This window comes from Passer domesticus, chromosome 14 (assembly GCF_036417665.1).
Source record: "Passer domesticus isolate bPasDom1 chromosome 14, bPasDom1.hap1, whole genome shotgun sequence".
NCBI classification, from domain to species: Eukaryota; Metazoa; Chordata; class Aves; order Passeriformes; family Passeridae; genus Passer; species Passer domesticus.
In genome coordinates this window covers 20,429,444-20,449,045 of record NC_087487.1, presented here as the reverse complement: position 1 = coordinate 20,449,045, position 19,602 = coordinate 20,429,444, and the positions used below count along the sequence as shown (strand labels likewise).

Below are 19,602 nucleotides of genomic sequence, written 5' to 3'. Positions count from 1 at the left end.
AATTTGGCCATTGCCCAAGGCAAAATATTGGCTTAATGGATCTTTGCTGAGCTGATGAGATTGTTCTGCTAGAAGATTTGCCCTCATCCAGCCTTCAGTTCAGCTCTCTCTCCTGTCACCTTTCAGCTTTGCAGAAAGATTTCAGAAGCAATGAGATTTCTGTCTAGTACTCCTTACCTGAGTGCATGAATACAATAGATACAGCGTGGCATGTTCTTGCGATCATAGATATCTGTCGTTTCTGGGTAGAATATCTAAAGATAAAACAAAGGTAGCAGTCTGAATTATATTCACTCTATACAGCCAAATCACATCAGCTCAATTCTTCCACATTACATGAGAGAAACAGCTCATGGAACAAAACTCTTCAAGCTTCTCTGCCCTGGACCAACGTTTCTCCTAACGAAGTGTCAGTGCTTCCTTTTGTTTCCAATACCCAAATCAGAGCTCCCCTTTTCCTGCCAAGTTCTACATATGGGAATGGGCAAAACCTTTCTTTTGTGTGTACACCAAGATACTGACTGGGTCATGAGGTATTAACAAGGACTTCAGTGAAAGACAAAGGATGAAAAAAAAGACTTACAGAAGAAGAGAGAAAACATAATTTTGTTTGGATTAAATGTGGTTGAGAAACAAGAGGAGAGACAGTTTCAAAGGAAAACTGGAAGCCCAGACCAGCACTCAGTTTTCCAGAATTTTCCGGAAACCCCAACCAGCACTGAGGTGCTCTGCATACTATATTTTCAGTTAGCTGGACCCGAAAGCTTTCAAACACAAAGCCCTTCAAAGTTTAACAAATGACGTTTCAACTATTTCAGAAGTCCTGATTTATTGTAACATAATAAAGTATATTATTTTACAGCTATTTGAAGGTTCCTTGCTGTTGCCTGCAAGCACAAAATAGCATTGCTCTTTCTGTAAAGGTAACAGTAACTGAATGACTCTTAATTCCACAGCATCAGTTCCCTGGCTGTCCTGCATGGCAAAATACTTAAAGCACCAGTATCTCTAAACCCCAGCCCAGTTTCTTCAACATCTTCTCACACATTTACTTCCACCCAAAGCTCACTTGCATCTGAAAATCTTACCTCACACCTGGCACTTAATGTCTCTCTGTCTAAATCCCTCACTTCTTTTCACCTAACCACCCTAACAGCTTATTTCAGTATTTCCTAATAACAAATGTGTTTCTGTAAGATCATCATAGATCCCAGGAAAGCTCAACTAGTAAATCACAAGTTATTTAAAAATCTTTGCCAAAACCGAAGTGTTCAATGTGCAAGTACATATGCAAAGAAAACATGCATCAGATTAAACTAAACAATGCCAGTTTTGGTGAGACTATGCATAACATGGCTACAAAAAATCTTGACTATCAGCCCAATGCTACCACAGTTCCTTGTATTTTCAGGGCAACTGTGTTTATTAGCTCCAAGAAGTTTATCTGGCCATTTCTCCAGTCAAGTCAATCATTTATATTTGATTAAGCCACACCAGGAACATTTCAACTTGATGTGAAAATTTAATAGGAAAGTCTGAAGAAACAGAGAACATAGTATTTTCTGTTGTGCTGCTACGTTTAGCATTGATTTCTAAAAAAAACCTTCACAATCAAACTGTATCCTGGATACTGCTTGAAAGAATGCATGGCAAGAACAACATATTGCAGATATTATGGAAGATAATTAATATCAGGGATATGGTACACAGGGATAAATTATTTTGTTCCTAGTCATTCTCACACATGTAGCAGAATGAAATCTTTGAGCAAGTTTTAGGAGAGAGTTTCTACAGGGACACAAATCTAGAAATTTAAGAACTAATTAGAGTAAGTGTGCTGATTTTTTTTATAACAGCAAATGCTTCCACAGAATGCAAAGCTTTTCTGAGATTATTTATTTATTTGGATGTACAAGACAGAAGTTACCTTGGGGAGACCAATCTCAGACATGGCATTCAGCCACTGGATCACATTATCTGTGTGTCGGAAGTGGAGACCAGTTGCCTGAAATAAAAATTAGCAGAAACAAAAGGGAGGGCACTAAGAAACAAAATATCACAGTTGTCAAGAACAGCGGTGAGTTTCATTAACACAGATAGTGAAAAAAGCACTTTTGCAGGAAAAAAGTTTGAAGTCTTCTATAAACACTTATATTGACTGTTTACGACAAATTATTTCACCCAAGTGCAAGCTTACATATAAAGCTAACAGTCCACCCACCCCCTCATCTAACCATTGTTCTAGATTGAAGGCGCAGTTTCTCAGGTAAGACTAATACAAATTAACTTTATGTTTATTTTCTCACAGTATCTCCAAGTGTACATATTTCCCTTTTAGATGTCTACCTAAAGAAGTATCCATGGTCAACAGCACTCACCTTATACCTAGTCTGTTCCCTGTCATAGATTTTCTTCACAGAAACCACTTTAGGGGAGAAAAAGTTTCCAAGTTTTGCCAGGTAGACTCCATTTCTCAATCCTTCTTCCAGCTCGGTTGTGGCAGGAAGCTCCTCATTCAAACAGGCCTCCATCCATCTGGAAGTGCAAATACAACAAAGCTGGTCACATGAGTACATTTCTAATTTGTGAACACAATCCCATGACAAACAAGTCTCATGCTGCTGCTGTCATACTCAAGCATACTATTCACTTAGCACTAGGGGCTGAAAACCGATAGAACACTAACACAGAGTCTGCATCATTAAAATGCTAGTCAGTAACACTTCAGAGAAAATATTAAGGAGAAGAGTTCAGAGTTCATCAGCCAGTTTCCAAAGTAATTAAGACACTATCTCGTCTTCATGTTTATCCTTCAGCCCACGACTTAAGTTTGTACTGCTCTACACATAGCGTGGCCATCCTATCCTTTTAACTAACTAAATCTTCCCCTTGTACAGGTTTATCTCACAAGCATTTCTTTACTCTTATTAAGTATTTGCTAGTTATTTCAGGACTTTGTGCCACTTACTTAAGCTCTTTCACAGGGAGGCCCTGCAATGTTCACATAATCATACAACAGTTTGAGTCAGAAAGGACCCCTCAAGGCCTATTCCATTCCAACCCTCTGGTATAAGCAGGTACACCTTCCACTAGACAAAGTTGCTCAGAACTCCATCCAAGACTGGTCCTGAACACTTACAGGGATAGGGCAAGCCACAATTTCTCTGGGCAAGCTGCTCCAGGTGCCTCAACACCCACACAGTAAAGAATTTTTCCTTTATATTGAATCTAAACCTACCCTCTTTCAGTTCAGTGATGATGTTCTCAAGTCTATCTTCCTATATATCTTCTCCCGCCCTACTATTATGTTTCAAGAACAGGGGAAAAAACATGGAACAGGCATTCCTCTCCTCATAATTCATTTTCCCTTATATTGTTGCCTTCCATCTCATGTAATGGTATCACGGATCTCATGATAAAAATAAAGACTACAGTAAAACATTTTGAAAAAAAATCACTGTTCTCAAAACGGAGGTGCACCTTGATATTTTTTCTGTACAAGCTACTGGAGGCTGTAAACTGCAAGCTCAGCTACAGTTTCACCTAAAGATGACCTGCTACCTGACTGCTCTGGTCCCTAAAAAAGGAACCTGCACAACCACAGGCCACTTTCTAAATCATGCCTCACTTGCAGCTGAACTCTACAGCTCTTGGACCAATTAAGATCACAGAATGGCAACTTTCAAGACAAGAGGGGTCCAAAATAGCAACAGTCTATACTACAAAACAGAGCTGAAATTATCATGTAAACAAACTTAATAACTGGGTTTACAGGGATGATAAGCCCACATTACAGGCACTGATCTGAAACACAAGCAGTAGATGATCCTGCTTCAACCCAGTGCACTTTAAATCCCAAACGAGACACCATTGCACTGTGGACTGCAGCCTGAGCCCAGGAAAAGGGTGGGGCTTGCAACCCAAAGCAGGACCTGGAAAGTAATGTTTACCAGGAAGAAAAGGTTTCTGGGAACACCTGGCTAATATCTATACAAAAGCTACAAAAAGAAACTCAGTTTTCCTTAAAACTACTCTTTTTCCAGGTTTTGCTGTTTTCCTCTCAAAACTTAGTCGCTCTTGAATATTAAGTTCTAGAAGAATGCACATACTAACTGAATATGTGATAAACATGACATAAGTTTAAAAATTCTGGACCATTATCAAAATTATACTGTCACTTGCATGCCACAGACCATTAGAACCAAGGATTCCTGAGAGGACAAAGAGCTACACAGATGCTGGAAGAATCCAAATCATAGCAACAGTTTTCACAATACCTTCCCAACTACCTCACTGGGAAAACAAAACAAAACAAAAACAAAAAAAACAAAAAAAAAAAAAAAAAAAAAAAAAAAAAAAAAACACCAAAAAAAAAAAAAGAAAAAAAAAACAAAAAAAACACTTATCCACTTCCTTCAGACTAGAAGACCTAAAGTAAGTAGAAAGGACGTGTAACCAAACAATTTAGTTAGTACCTTATGGAAGGACACAGAGGCAGAGGCAGTGAGTTTTGTCTGTCTCCATAATGAAAGACAAATGGCCCATAATTAGAACATAAGCTACCTCAGTGTACTCATACCTGTTTCAACAGATTCCTAAGTGGGCGTTATTGCTTGGTGTGGCATTGGTTAACCATTTGCTAAGCCAAAGGACAAAGCTATGTTTTCAGAAAATATCATTCAGTACCTTTCATATTTAAAAGCTCACATACTTGTATTAACACCTGTCATCCTTAAAATGCAGAAATACATGTGGAATTTCCAGATGAACGAGACAAATACATTTCTCAATGAGCAGGGAACCTGGCTGACGGGCAACAAAAATCTCTACTCCTTTTCGACATTAGGCATTAGAACAATATGCCATCAATAAGCTTTTTGCAGAAACTTTCAATTATTTTCTGCTACTTCTGCTACTTGTTTCCACTATGCTCCCTCCCTCTCACCAGTACAGAAAACAATATTTAACTGAGATTTATTTTTTCAATCAAGTTTCATCACATGACTGCATAGATAACATTGGACTTACAATTTTACAGACGCTAGCTCTAATTAAAGTAGTAAGTGCACCTTTCCAATCAGTTAGTCATGCTGTTACAAGATCCCCCTCCTACAAAAAGATTCTACAATACCTACATGCAGCTACTACCATCAACTGCAATTTAGCACCAGGCTTTCCTGACAAGACATGACAACAAAAAGGTAACATCAGGTATTGTTAGGCAGCCAGTCTTCAAGTAACATTGTCTTCAAGCTTTTAAAGGAAACATTGCTCTATTACCAAGGTCTGGAAAAAAAATAACATCATCATCTCAACTAACAACTTTTTTATACTCCCACAATATGGCATTATTGAGAGTTATGACAAATTTACACAAATGTGTCCTTATGTTTGAAAAGTATCATAGGTGTATTTCAACAAGAACTGGAGTTTAGACACAGCAAAAACTTAACACTGATCATGTGGCATACCTTTTGCTCTTTCACCTGTGAAGATGTTGAGTCTGGCTAAACCCGAGACAATTGAAATAGTGTGGAAAATAAATTAAAAGCCACTCTTTTCCTCTCAGACTGAATATAGACAAGCCTGAGGAAGTAGAACTAGCAAACTATCTCTCCAGAAAGTGATGCAAATTGAATAAACAAAAATACTAGAGCAGAAAATTTTAAAAATGGACAAAGCCTCTAAGGAAGGCTGCTCATTTCATGACAGGACTACCATGCAGTCTGTTCCAGTACAAAAAGAAAACAGAGCATGGCATACAAAACACAGAAGGCATCAATAGTTGGAAAAAAGTGACTTTATCCACCCATGAGGAAAGCTCACTTCTTGGTCATCATTAAGTAGCAATAATTCCCAAGTAACACTAATTATTTGAAGGGGCCAGAAATATAAATAACATTTTCTAACCTTCAATTGTCCTACCATTCCAAAATAATGGACTTTCCTTTTTTACACAGATCTAGCCAGGGACGTTTTCCAACTCTGAGATGACACAGCAGCCCAACACACCATCTAAGTCTGCACCTGGTGATCAGTTCCACTGTGCAGATCTCAAGAGTGACATTATAATAATTCTAGTAAATAAGAACTCTAAGAAGATAAGGTACGTAAGCTTGACACATCACGCTGAAGAATAACTGGTACAGTTTGTATGTGGGTCTGGTACCACCACTGTTGGTTGAAGCTCAGTTCCACATCCCATTCTGCTTACGGAATACCTCAACAGTTTCATTAGCAGGAAAGCTGCAAACAGAACTTCCATGTAAACTTCTGAGCCGCTAGTTTGAGAGCACTGGCCACAGAGTTCCTGATCACAGGTCAGAATCATGTGAGTCTTCCCTTTGTAAGCATGTCAGTGCCACAGCAGTGCTTCTTTGCTTCCAGTGTTCCCCTACCAACTACGTTTCAAAAGGTCGTTGTCTTCTTCAAGAAGTGTATGCTGCATTTCCCCCGGAATGAGGAAACAGAGGTAGACTGGAGAGGCACAGACCTTAACTCTCTTTCCAGGCATATATATGACTGTTAAGTCTCCAATCTTTGTAACACTGTCTGTATACCATACCAATGTATTTTAATTAGGAAAATACAAGCCTACCTAAACCTGTGCTTTACCAACATAGTCAGGCTGCCTTGAACAACTCCTTCTTACAACCATTAAACAGGCAGGCTGTTTGCCCAAAATCACATTCTTCAAAGACATTTTCAACACGTGATTTCCATGCACATGCTCAGACTATGAATACAGTTCTTGAAATCAGGTCATTTTTGTGCACTTTTGAAGTGCCTGGAGCATCAATAAAATCAACACTGGATACCTTTGTGGTATAACTCTGCCAAGTATCACAGTGCTGATGCAAAAGTTCCTAAAGTAGTCTAGTCTAGGCTAAAAAAAAAAAAAAAGCACAAAACATATAATAATACTTTTGCTCACAAGAAAATAAATGAAAAAATTGTTCTTGATCTGCCAAAGTTGATATGAAAACCTGCAGCAGTAAAAACCCAAATACAATCACGTACTTCAGTTTTCAGTAGTTAATTAACTAGTTTCACAATTCCAGGACAACTACATTTTGAGAATTGAAGGACCTGTAACATGATCAACCTGCCCCGTGTTGAAAACTACATTTATTTGTGTGGAAAGTAGTTTGTTTCACAGGATTTCTGACATACAGTAAATAATATAAACCTCCTTAAGTAATAGTTTGTGATAACATCTTATTCATGTGACTGCTGTAACAGGAGAATTTGGCAAGAATCTTAAAGATGGCAGAAAACACACATGAGGTCAGAACTCTCTGACAAATGGAGTTTCAGTGATCACGGTATAACCATCTGTCAGAAGCTGGAAACGACACAGTGAATAATGCTGGCCTGCCATTTAATTCCTACGACAAAAATGACAAATTATGTCATGCAATGACTTACAGAATACTAAGCATTCCACTCAGAACAACAAAACCTCAATAAAGAAAAACTGTCTCACTTTCCCTAACTCCCCAATGGATTTGCTCACCCTCAGGGTCCATATTTGCATAACACATAAATTAGCACCCAGCACTGGCACCATTTAAAGCGTTATCATCTTCTGCCTGAGAACTCATCCTACAGAAACAAGGCTCACAAAAGAAGACTAAGGGACACCATCACATTCCAGACAGCAGGTGTCCAATCTAAAGGAAGATACCAACAATACTTATTTAGAATTCCACTCTTCAAAGATCATAATCACATCCCAGGGAAGGGTGGGGGGAAGAGGAGCACAGGAAGGCTTTCACAGTGGTGGAACAATCAACATCCTGGGAAACAAGATCATCATCAAGAGATACAATGTTCAAGATCAGTCCCTTAAAGTCTTCCTAAGCAGGTATATATGAAATCACACTTTACTCAGAGGACTTTGCTCATATCAGTATGACACATTGTCAGGTACCTTTACAACCATTAAAATTACACCAGTAATTACCATAAAACTGTCAGGATTGTAATTTGAATTATTCTGTTGAGAAAGATGTGTTTACTAAAACACATGTGACTGCTGATTGGTCTATTTCTAACCCTCTATTTCTCTACCAAAAGCATCATTTTAATTTCACTTTCAACTCAAATAGCTGTGAAAAATCTAACAAGCCAAAATAGAAATTTAAATCTTTGTCACTTGCCCCAGAAAAGAAAAAGCTCTTGCTCAAGCAGGAGAAGGATGATCAAGCTATCCACCCAGGAGAGGGCCATTACATTTGGCCCAACAAAGATCAGGAGGTCCAGGACCTGTTGTCCTGACATGGAGGGTGACCAGTCATCAAGTTCTACTCACATCTTCTGCACACTTTCTCGGCTGGCAACCAGATGCAGAATTTACAGGTTACAGATAAGGATAAACCTTTCCATACCCTTTGACAGTAAACAACGATGACTATCTCTGTGCAATATCATCTCCATGATTCACCAGCATTTGTTCACTATGCTCTGCCTCCAAAGGGGGTCTACTGAAACCAAATGCAAACATGCTGGGATCTGGATGACTAGCAACTAATCCAGGCATTGTTAAAGACAAATCATTCCAACTGTTGCACATGGTGCCTTCACATCTAGATGCTTCTGTTTGTGATCATTCAGCCCTTCTTCTAATGCAATTCCCTAGAAATGTATCAAGGAAAAGATGCATGGCTGCTATAGCACCACAGCAGAGGAAAAAGCAATGAGAGCAAAAAGGCAGCAGCCCTTTTTTTTCCCCCAACAGTACCTGCATAAACCACCCGAAAGAATGTACAAAACTATGGCTTAAAAACTTTTTCACTGCTCACTACTGCAACACCACAGGTATGGCATATTTTTGACTAGTCATATTATTCATTTTATTGAAAGATGAGGATTCCCATACTCCAGCAGATCATTCACATGTAGAGGCAATCTCAAATATTTTTAGTGCAGTTACAAATGTAGACTTGGCAGGCATTCTCACACATGGTTAGGAAGAGAAAAGTTGGAAGACAGCCTCAGCTCTTCATCCAGTTCACCTGAACAAGGGCATTAGACAACCATGGAAAAAACCCCAACAAAAACTTCTCCTCAAAATAACTCATTCTACAAACTTTAAACAAATCAAGGAATCACCTCAAAAGATGAAAGATCTCTCAGAGAGTTAACAATAGCAAAGTTAAATAAATTTATCACATCAGGAGTGTTCTCCTCCAGAAAAGTAGGTGGATATTTACATGCCTTTCAGTAAGGTTTGTACAGACGGAGAGCTAGGAAAACAAGTACTACCCACAGCTAAAAGAACATTCTCATTATCCACACAGGCAATTTCAGTTCAAAGATACAAAAGAGCAAGAAATTAATGAGTAACATTATGTCAGATTTTTCCCAGCGATTGATGTACTCTTCCTGGCAACGTGCAGCTGAACCAAAGACAATACTGATATTCTGTCATTAAACTCTTTCCCTCTACCGCTCCCCATCTCCTTAAAAGTAAATATGAGGTTCCTCTTTGCTCCCTTGCAAACTGCCATCAACCTGTAAAAATTCCCTTAGTTGCTCTTGCTGATGAGGATACTACTGCACTTGCCATGTCTGCCAAAAAAGATTGATCATTTGTCCTGGAGAGCTTTCAGATGAGGACCAAGCCCACAGTCAAGAGGAACATAATTATCAAACACACAGAAATTTTCTTCAAGATAATTGCCTTGATCACTTAGCATTAGAAACTAAATAGGCCTAAATGCTTGGAAGCTACAACATCACTGAAGTTAAACCTCCTCAAGACGAACTTGATTTCTTGTAAATAAGGGTTATTAAGAAGCACTCCACAGTACTTGATAGCAGAGAACTGTTAGTAACATCTGTTTGCTTTGGTTATTTTGGGCTGCTCTCTCCTTACACTATACACAGTACTCCTTCAGAAAGCACCGTCCAAAAAGAAAAATCCTGATCTCTGAACAAAGAGTAGTTTCTTCCCTCCTGGCCTGCCTTTCGTTACCATTTCCAATGAGTCATAAAAGAAGTATCCGAAGTGAGGCAAAGATGGTGGTACTCCACCACTGTCCTTTCTGTACCTCTCTCCACCCACTTCTCAGAAAAATATAGTCCTGAATGTGCATTCCAAGCCACTTCCAGTCCAGACAGCCACTCCCTGCAACTGCATGAGGTCACACGAAACAGAACAGGATCTGTAGAGAAATATCGCAAGTCCAAACAGGAGCTGATAAAAGCCCAAATAAAGCAGTAAGAGGTAAAGTAGAAGTTACTTCAACTTACAGCCAGTGATAATAAAATATTGTCTAAGAATACTCCTGGATTACAATCTAACACGGCACTTGCATTGTGTTTGACAGAAGCAGAAAACAAACAAAAAAACCCACCACAAAACAACACATACGAAAAACCAATCCAAACAACCAACCCAAAAACAGTATCTGACCAAATCTGCAAGTAGAAACATTGATGAAGGATATTATAGTAAAACACCCTGACTTCTAGATAAGGACCACAAAAATTAGGTCTTGGGCTGCTTCTATTCAAGACAAATACATTCTTACCCTTCTGTAATGAAGGCAACAGAGTATATTTTTCCAGTTTTATCTGCACTTCCACAGTTTCTCTATGAGATTACTATGATTTGGAGACAGGGTGGGGGGAAAAAAAGTAAAGCAATCCAAATAAACAAACAAGAGAACATGAAAGTATTAAACAACACTTACTAATAAAGCCATTTTTCTTCAAGAATGAGGCATCTGACTCACACAGAGTAGAGGAACCCCTCTATTCACAATCTTCATTTTAACTCCAAATTTCATTTTAGTCTTTCACAATCTTGAGCAACTTAGTTACACTCTGCTTCCCTTTCTCCAACTAGCAAGAATTCATTCCTGTTTCACAAGACTATTGCACATTATTAACTGAAATAAAAAACTACTAAATAACAATAGAAAAATAGTGACAGTCAAAGAAGACCAATCAAATAACATGCTGGAATACCATTAAATAAGTACAAATTATTCCTCTAATAATGCTTCTGATGTATGGTCATTAGCAGACAGGTCTTGCAAACAGCAATAAATTGTTATAAATAAAGTACAGAAGTACCCAAAGTTACACTGCACATGGGCCATCACATCAGACAGATCAGAAATTCATACTTTTCTAAATTTTTTATTTCAGTATGAAATTAGGTGCTAGCCAATTATCATCCTACCTTCTTCTAACATTTGAAAAAAAACCCACTTTAATTGTAGATTCCATATCTGTTGCTCGGTTAAAGGGCTAGGAAGCCTCTAACAATGCTAATGCAATGCTAATCAGCATGTTGTTAATCACATGATTTTAGTTGTCTTTATGTTGTAGAAGAAAAAAAAAATACAAACTACAGTGTTTGAATGCAATACTATACTCTAATAATATAACACGACTACGGGGAAGAGGAGAGGAATCACCAATTGCTGTTTTTCAGCTGCCTCCCACCCTGCCTTGGCTACCATCACCTTTACAACGTTCACCTTTTCAGCTCCTGAATGTGACACAGAGTATACCAGCTACCTTCCTCTGGTCTTAGGTCCTCCTCTTCTCCTTAGAGATAAAACTTCCGATCTGACATTCTCTCACCATGAAGAAAGATTATTACCCCTCTCACAGCTCAGAGGGACTGTAATCAACAGTACAAAAAGGCCACAGTATAACTAATTCAGATGCTACGCCTCAGTTACGCTACTGACAAAGATGTCAAATATGGAACATCTCAGATCAAGGGCATTAATTTCAAACACACTGATCTCTTATAGTTCTTGTTTAATTGCTTCTGTTAAATAAACTCCTTAGCAATGAAGCAGCCAAGAGCCCTCTTTAAGACTGTACTAGTAGCAATAAATAAAACTCAAAAGAAAATTTACAAAATAACTTGTCAGGAAGGAAAAAAAATCCTGGAAACAGACAGTGAACTCAAGCCTTTGCTCTCCCTTGTACATCTTAATAATTAAACTCAGAAGCCTGCTCCCCTCCTGGAGCAGATTTATCTTTAACTCTTATGTTAAGTGATTTAATCTTTAACTCTTATGTTAAGTGATACGGCCTTCTCTATAGGAATCAGGAACTCCCACTCACATATACATGAACAGCCTGTATACTGCTAAGCAAACATGGGTTATGCATTGAATAAGGGTTGAGGCTCTCCAAGCAGACCTTCCACTTGAAAAATAAGTGCTCCAACTGCCAAGGTAGATACAAGGGAAGCTGTACACCATCACTTACATTTTGAGCAGCACAGATGTTTCTTCATTCTTTACAAAACATACTGGCTACCACTATGCATTATTTGAAACAACTCAATGCTCACCCTGAGACAAGAGTGAAAACTTCTTTTTTCTGACAAGATGCAGCAAAAATCAAATGCCCAGCTGCTCAACCTCATCAATATCAAGACAACACTCAGAAGCAGAGACAAGATCACTAAGAACTTCAGAGTCAAAGCTGATCTATTTAAAGAGTAAGTACCTACGATTAAGCAAGACCTAGATGAAAATATTAAAGCTGTTACTGTAAAGTGTATTTTTGCCTGAGGTTGGTTTTTGTTTGGTTTTTTTTTTTTTTGCAGACCTGGGCATGGAGTTCAAGTGAGAATCAGCACCTCCTCTAGCATTTACTCCAAGGCTGATGACAGAAAGAGCCCACAAGTGAAGGATCTGGGCCTCCTTCAGGCTTGAACAGTTACTACTCATCTCTCCCTGTTTGCCCCGCATTTGCTGCTAGACTTTGGATTCAAAGGAAAGGAGTTATTTTGAAACACAGTCAGATCTTACTTACTACTTCAAACTTCATTCAAGTCTGTATGGAAGGAAAATTATTATCTACCAGTAACTAAGCAGTCTCTGTGAACTTATAGTAGTGACAACTCTCATAAAGCACCTAAAGGACTACAGCATAAACTGTGTGTTCCCTGTCCCTTCAAAAATATACCATAAATTCTTGATAAGATTAAAGTCCTGGAATTAAATCCTTTATATTCTGCCAACAGTGAACTTGTACAAACTCAGTACCTCCTCCTCAGTAAAGTCACTACAGCTGAACATGCCTGCCTTGCTCAGGAAGAATGACACAGATTTATACAAAATTTATCACCCAGCCAGGGAAAATTTTCTGTGTCTTAACCCACATCATCTTTTGAAGGACAAAGGGAGACTTAAGTGTTCACTGAGCCATGACAAAACACGCTCTCGGCTATGTCAAACATGCGTTTATGTACATTGCATTCCTATTCTTCACATACAACATATAGGATTTAATGTTTGCAAAGTATTTTTTTAAATAGCAACAATAGGACTTCAGGCATTCATTTTTAACACCAGTCCTTTTTCCTTCACAGCATCTACTGTGTTTTGATCATACTTTGAATTAATTGTCTGAATGAAGATACACAGTATGTTTGTATGCTTATTAAATGTGGAGATTACACACATGCTAGAAGACAAGAATAAAACAAAAAGCAGGAAAAATCTAATTCAGCAGGATTGAGTGAAGGGTAACACTTGGGAAAACATGATAGATCATATAAATAAAAGATGAGAAAAAAAGTGTTGCAGAATACAAAATAATCATAGTGCTCTTTGTAAGCATGCCCACTAAGGCCCTGTTGGAAAAGTTTTCTCTCTTTTGGCAGTGAACTTCCAGAAAGACAACGAGTGCCCAGAAAGTAGTCCGAGCAATCCAGGGAAAAGTAGTACAGATCTATTAAATAGATGGATGCATGGAGAAATATGCAAGAATTGAGTTCTCAGTGTGCAAGGAATATACACTGCTAGAACTTAAATTTGTAAAAGGTTTCAGTTAAGAGGAAGGGCATAACTGTTTTTCATGTGCACTGCTAAGCCGGGAGGCAATATCGCACCAGACATATACAAGTTAAGAAAATAAGAAGTGATGCCTTTTCTTGGGTTTAGAATTAAGAGTTAGATGGGGTTAAGGGATAAAGGGCTTTTTATCTCGATATCAAATAAGGATTTTTACAGTGCAATAATTCACCAAAGTGGAATACGCCAAAATGCACACACACACAGTAGATCACATATACAATTTTAGGGACTTTGTAAATTAGTATATTTAAAAATTATGCTCCACTGAGAGGTTTAAATGAACAGTGTGACATTTTCTTATCTTCAAGTATTTTCCCCCACATGGACTTAATTTTAGTTTACAGGACGTGTTTTAGAGGGGGTCTTGGTTTTTCAAGATACCATAAGGTTTTTCGGCCTCCAAGTGCAAGGCCTTCAGGATTTTTGGTCTTCTGGCTTAATAGAATACCAGGACCATGCTAAGATATTAGGCTTAAAGAATTACAAGTATGCATGTTAAGGGTATTGAGAATATACAAGTGGTATATAAAAAGAAAAGGTAAAAAATCATCACAGCATCAGGAGAACTCATCCAGTCCTAGGAATAACAGAACAAACAGCTACAGAGTCCTTGTCATGAAGTCTTTGAGAACCTCAGAAACAGACATCAGAGGTCAGCTGGTTTTTTTTTCAGGGAGGGAGGGAGTTTCTTTGATTTTATTGATTGGTTGTTTTTTTCTAATGAAACTATATAGCCACTAAGAAACTGAGACAAGAGGTAAGATGCATCCAAATTATTCCCTGTACCAAAGGTCACATCTCCTTTTAAAGCAGCAGCAGTTTCAAAATTAATTATTCTCACCTCTTTGCTTCCTCCAGATGACAAAGGTATTCATAGGCTACATTCTGGCGTCGCCTTTCATCCATTTCCTCTGCTGTTAACCTCTCATTATCCAAGACAGCTGAAAAGAAACAAAACACAGCCCTCAGATGGTTGAAGACTGAATGTAATGGAATAGGCACATCAAAAATCAGATCCAACCTCTCCCACAGAAACTCAACACAGCTGGGTTTTTTTAATTCATAAAACTAAGGATCTGATGACTTTTCTTTACAAGCAAGAGAAAACTCTCAATTTCCTTATCCTTGTAACATAAATTTGCCACATTCTTCCTGATTTCTCAAATTGACTGCATCCCTCTTAGAATTTCTTAGAAATAATCCTTTATTTTCTTATTTTCTTCTAGCTTTGCCTTTGTCTTCCTCAAAAGCACATCAGTGACCACTTGTCCCTTCACCTGTCCTCCAATTTTGATAGCAAAAGATTAAGGAAGGACACAAATACATATTTACATCATATAATCCCTTCTACATCTTTATAGTCCACCTCTAAAAAAAGGTGGAAATGCTAGTCACACTCCCTATATGGAAGGGAATCATTCAGATTCCCAACTTGCATGCTATTTTCAGATCACGCTGAAGACCTACACAGGGGTAATATGCCTAAATCTTCTACATTCTGGGTGTTCAAAGCCTCAGTGAAAAAGTCTTCTCTTCCCATATTTACATCTCATCTCAAAAAAAGAAGAAAAACCCACAGCTTTTTCAGGTTTTATGAACCAATTTGACAAATAGGATATGTCTCATGTCCTGTTATTAAGTAAAGGTCAGCCTATACCTAAAACAACTTCAACGACAATCTACAGTGCACTTTTTAGACCCCAGCAGGAACACTGCATCCAGGTCTGGCGTCCTCAGCACAAAACCTGCTAGAGCACGTCCAGAGGAGGGCAACAAAGATGCTCTGTTGGCTGGAACACTTCTCCCACAGAGAGGCAGGGGCTGTTCAGCCTGGAGAAGAGAAGGCTCCAGGGATACTTCACTGTGGCCTTTCAGCACTTAAAAGGAGGCTTATAAAAGGAAGAAAGTGATACTGATGGGACAAGGGGGAACAGTTTTAAACTAGAAGTGGAGATATTTAGACCAGATGATAGGGAGAAATTCTTGAACCGCGAAGACAGTGAGGCATTGGCACGGGCTGCTCCGAGAAGCTCAAGCGACCCCATCCCTGGAAGTGTTAAAAGACCAGGTCGGACCGACTGCCGCTCACAACATCGCCCCTCCACAGCACTACGTCTTCCTCCGCCGTCCATCATTTTTGACACGGCATCATAGCAGAGGCGAGCGCGCGTGTCGGACGCCAAGATCCTGCCTCTCCACAGCAAGCCCACGACAAGCAGCGAAGGCGACCGATGGGAGCGGCGTTTCGCCCGGCGAATCGGGTGTGGTCGCCAAAATCGGCGGGAAGGCGGAAGGCAGGGCCGCCCCCGCCCCGCCCGCGGCGGACATCTTGGGCGAGGCGCGGGGCTCGCCCGCGGCAGACGACGGCGGCACAGCCGTGGAACGCCCCGTCGCTGCTCATCCACTGCCTTCTCCCAGCACTCCTCTCCCGCACGCGGGAGGACCGTCGAGCTTCGACGAGCTCCGGCGCGGCACGGCGCCCATCTCGCGGGAGGCGCAGCTCGCCGGGGCCCGCGAGGAGAGCCGGCGGGGCGCACCGCGCCCGCGGGGCAGTCCCGAGCCCGGACCCCGCGGCTCCCCCTATGCCTGTGGTGACCCAGCCTCCCCTCCCAGCGCTGGACGCTGGAAGGCACGGACAGCTCGGGCTGGGCATTGCTTGTTCCCACGCGTATTCCCAGACCCCCGGGGTCCCGGTACTCACAGCCATAGTGGGGCCGAGACACGGCCAGCCCGTCCACGTCCTCCGCCGCCATGGCGCTGCACTGGGTCGGGGCTGGCGAGAGCTGGGCGCGGCTGTTCCTCTTCCTGCCGCACCGGGTGTGGCGGGGGAGGAGTCGCCCCTCCGCGCTCTCTCTCCCTCTCCCCGCCCCGGCCGCACCCTCGGCGCCCCCGCCACTTTCGGCCGCCGCTGGAGAGAAACGACGGGTTGCGCAGTCCCCCTCCGGCCGGACCCAGCCCCCAGTCTAGCTCGCCCCATCCCGTAAACCTGAAGGACCCGGCTTGGCCGCCTTCTCTCTTCCCGGGGTCCCTCCCTCTCACAGGGCCAGCGCCCTGGCCCTGACTCTTCCTGTTAGCCTCGTTCCTAACAACCAGCTAAGCTCTCACCTAAACCCCACCAGCATATGTGGGACAACCCAGGTAAATCTGGTCATGACACACATCTTCTTACCCTCTCAGCCCTCCCAGCCCAGCCATGTGTGCCCAGCCCATGAGGGCCCCACTGTGTGCAGTGTGGCCTCATCAGCTCAGCCTCCACAGCCCAGCTGCCTCCCACACGCTGCTCTGCCTAAGCCCTCTTGTTCTGCCAGGCTCCCCAGCTGCACTGCCCTTCACAGTAGCAAAACCTGGCCTTGCTGGAAGCAGCCATGCCTTTCCATCTAAACATCTCTGCTGACCAAACCGTGGTAACTCACCTGAAATGTCAGCCACAAGTGGAAGCAGGGTGCCCCAAAACAGTAGCAATATCCAGCAGCACTGCCACAGGAGACTCACTGAAAGTTTCCTTCCCCTCAGAACATATTACTGTTGCTTTGCCAATTTCTTGTTCAAGGGTCAGAGCACTGGCAATGCCAGCCACCATGTGCCCATTTTAATTAGTCCCATGAATTTCAGTGCCAGGGCATACATTTACTACCTAAGCACACATTAAGTAATTTGGAAGACCAATAGCTTCTGTTAGGAAAAGCATCATCAGCAGGTAAGGGGAGTCAATCAATCATTCTCATCTTCCCAGCTGTGGATTCAGTTTCAGCTTCCCCAGTACAAGGGAATAAATTTCACTATACTTCCATAGACATAATGGAAGTATAGTGAAATTTATTAAGGGCTTGGAGCATCTGACATATAAGGAGAACACAAGAGAACATGCCAAGAATCAGTGGGCAACAGACTGAAAAACATTAAAAGTCCCATTTCAACAAAATAAAAAATATTTGTTTTCTGAAGGTGATCCAACACTGGAACAAGTTACCTGGAGAAGTTGTGGAGTCTCTGCCCTTGGAGATAATTCAAGCCTAACTAAGCAGCCTTTGTCCTGGACAAACCTGCTCGAGTTCACCTGGCATTGAGGAAACAAGGTGGGACTAGAGACTTCTAGAGGTCACTTACAAACACAATGATTCCATGAGCCCATCAAAAAGTACATTTACTTACTAAGCAACATGCAATAGGACAAGAAGACACAGTCTAAAGCTGTGCCAGGGCAGGTTTAAGTTGGACATTAGGAAGAATTTCTTTGCAGGAATGCTGATTAGAGATTTGAATGGGCTGCTAAGGAACGTGGTGGAAACATCATCCCTGGAAGTGTTAGAGGAAAGACTGGACATGGCACTTAGTGCCTCAGTCTAGTCGACAAGGTGGTTTTCAATCATTGGTTGGACTTAATCTTAGAGAACCTAATTGATTAAAGGAAGACGTAATTCAATGGTTTCAGAAATAACTACATTGGGGAATGCCAGACATAAATTACAAAGCAAAAGGTTTTATAATACAATTAGGGTTCTATTTATTAATATTTGCATTACTTCACATGTGGCCACTTGGAAGTTATGCAATGAGAAGACATTTAAAATAATGTTTATATATAGACTGTGAAGTGCAGAATTCATTTTGTTTCCCCTAAAAATCTCATAACATTTTTTGCATAGTGCCACAATCCTCCCTCAAAAACATCTCATTGTGATAAGAAAATAAAATGCGATTATTACATATCATCACAAAACCTTTCTGAACCTCTTTAAGGTCATATTCAATGGTACCTATAACAGCTCCCCTGATTTAAGATTTCTGGTGTTTGTTATTGACTCTGTGAAATATTTTTATTAGGAGTTGTGTATCTACGTGTCTAATTTATTGCCTTTCCTGTTCCCTGTATTTTTTTCCTTTAATATTGAATAAGCACTAGTCAGATGGCCCTGCAAATATTATAGAGATACCTATTTTTCTCTCATTTCAAAATTTGAGTAACTACTTCTGTAAAAAAAAAAAAACTTTTAAGTTTTTTTGCCTTAATGACAAATCACTAGGCTTCCCAGAGAAAATGAGCACCAAAATCCTTTAAATAAACTACTGTTATCTGTTCTTTTGCAGGGGTTTCTAGACCAAATGCATACTGTGATATTTATGTCAAGGATGCATAACAAATGTCTAGCCCAACTCCTCAGTCTTTATTATGATGCTAGAAGGTTTGTCAACAGAAAGATGACAGTTTTATTATACTCATACTTGATAAACAAAAATGTTGGGGCTCCCAATTTACACATAAAGCTGTATAGCTACAGATAGTACATGCCCATATTCTTCCTACATTTCAGACCTTATTGTGGCAAGCTGAACCAAATACAAATTACATGGGCCTTAAGACTAAACAATCATTTCTTCTGAATGGAGTAAAAATGCACATAGAGAAAAACACTGTAAAAATGGGGGGGGGCAGGAATGAAAAAGAGGCTGCTAAAAACCACTTTATTAAGACGGTTTTGATTAACAGATACCCGGAATACAACAGGAAGTGAAGGAAAGCAATACAAAATAAATGGAGAAAGGTAAAACTGCCACTGATAGAACACTGACAGATGACTTGAGAAACCGTTAAAGAAATCTACTGAGGCATACCGAAACCAAGTCTACATAGAAGGCTGCGCATTTGCTGTTGTGCTGGATTGGGACCTCTCGAAGAGGCACCTGCCATCACAGCCACTCGCGTTATGCACCGTCCTGCCCCCGCCGCGAGCCGAAGCCAAGGCGCTCGGGAGCGGTCGGG

The 19,602-nt window shown here is 40.6% G+C and overlaps 1 protein-coding gene across 2 annotated transcripts in view; it reads right to left on the bottom strand.

Moving 5' to 3' along the window:
* IQGAP1 (IQ motif containing GTPase activating protein 1) overlaps positions 1 to 16,696 on the bottom strand; it is a 54,384-nt gene extending 37,688 nt beyond the window's left edge. Inside the window, exons 1-5 of one of the 2 annotated variants that reach the window (XM_064388414.1) lie at positions 16,543 to 16,696; positions 14,683 to 14,782; positions 2,379 to 2,535; positions 1,928 to 2,005; positions 178 to 254 (exon numbers count right to left, since the gene is read on the bottom strand). In XM_064388414.1, the coding sequence (XP_064244484.1) occupies positions 178 to 254; positions 1,928 to 2,005; positions 2,379 to 2,535; positions 14,683 to 14,782; positions 16,543 to 16,594 (464 nt within the window). In that variant the 5' untranslated portion in view covers positions 16,595 to 16,696. Of the gene's footprint in view, positions 1 to 177; positions 255 to 1,927; positions 2,006 to 2,378; positions 2,536 to 11,535; positions 11,662 to 14,682; positions 14,783 to 16,542 lie in introns of those variants that run through there. The other variant, XM_064388415.1, reaches the window with a different exon arrangement.
* Positions 16,697 to 19,602: the final 2,906 nt, after the last annotated feature.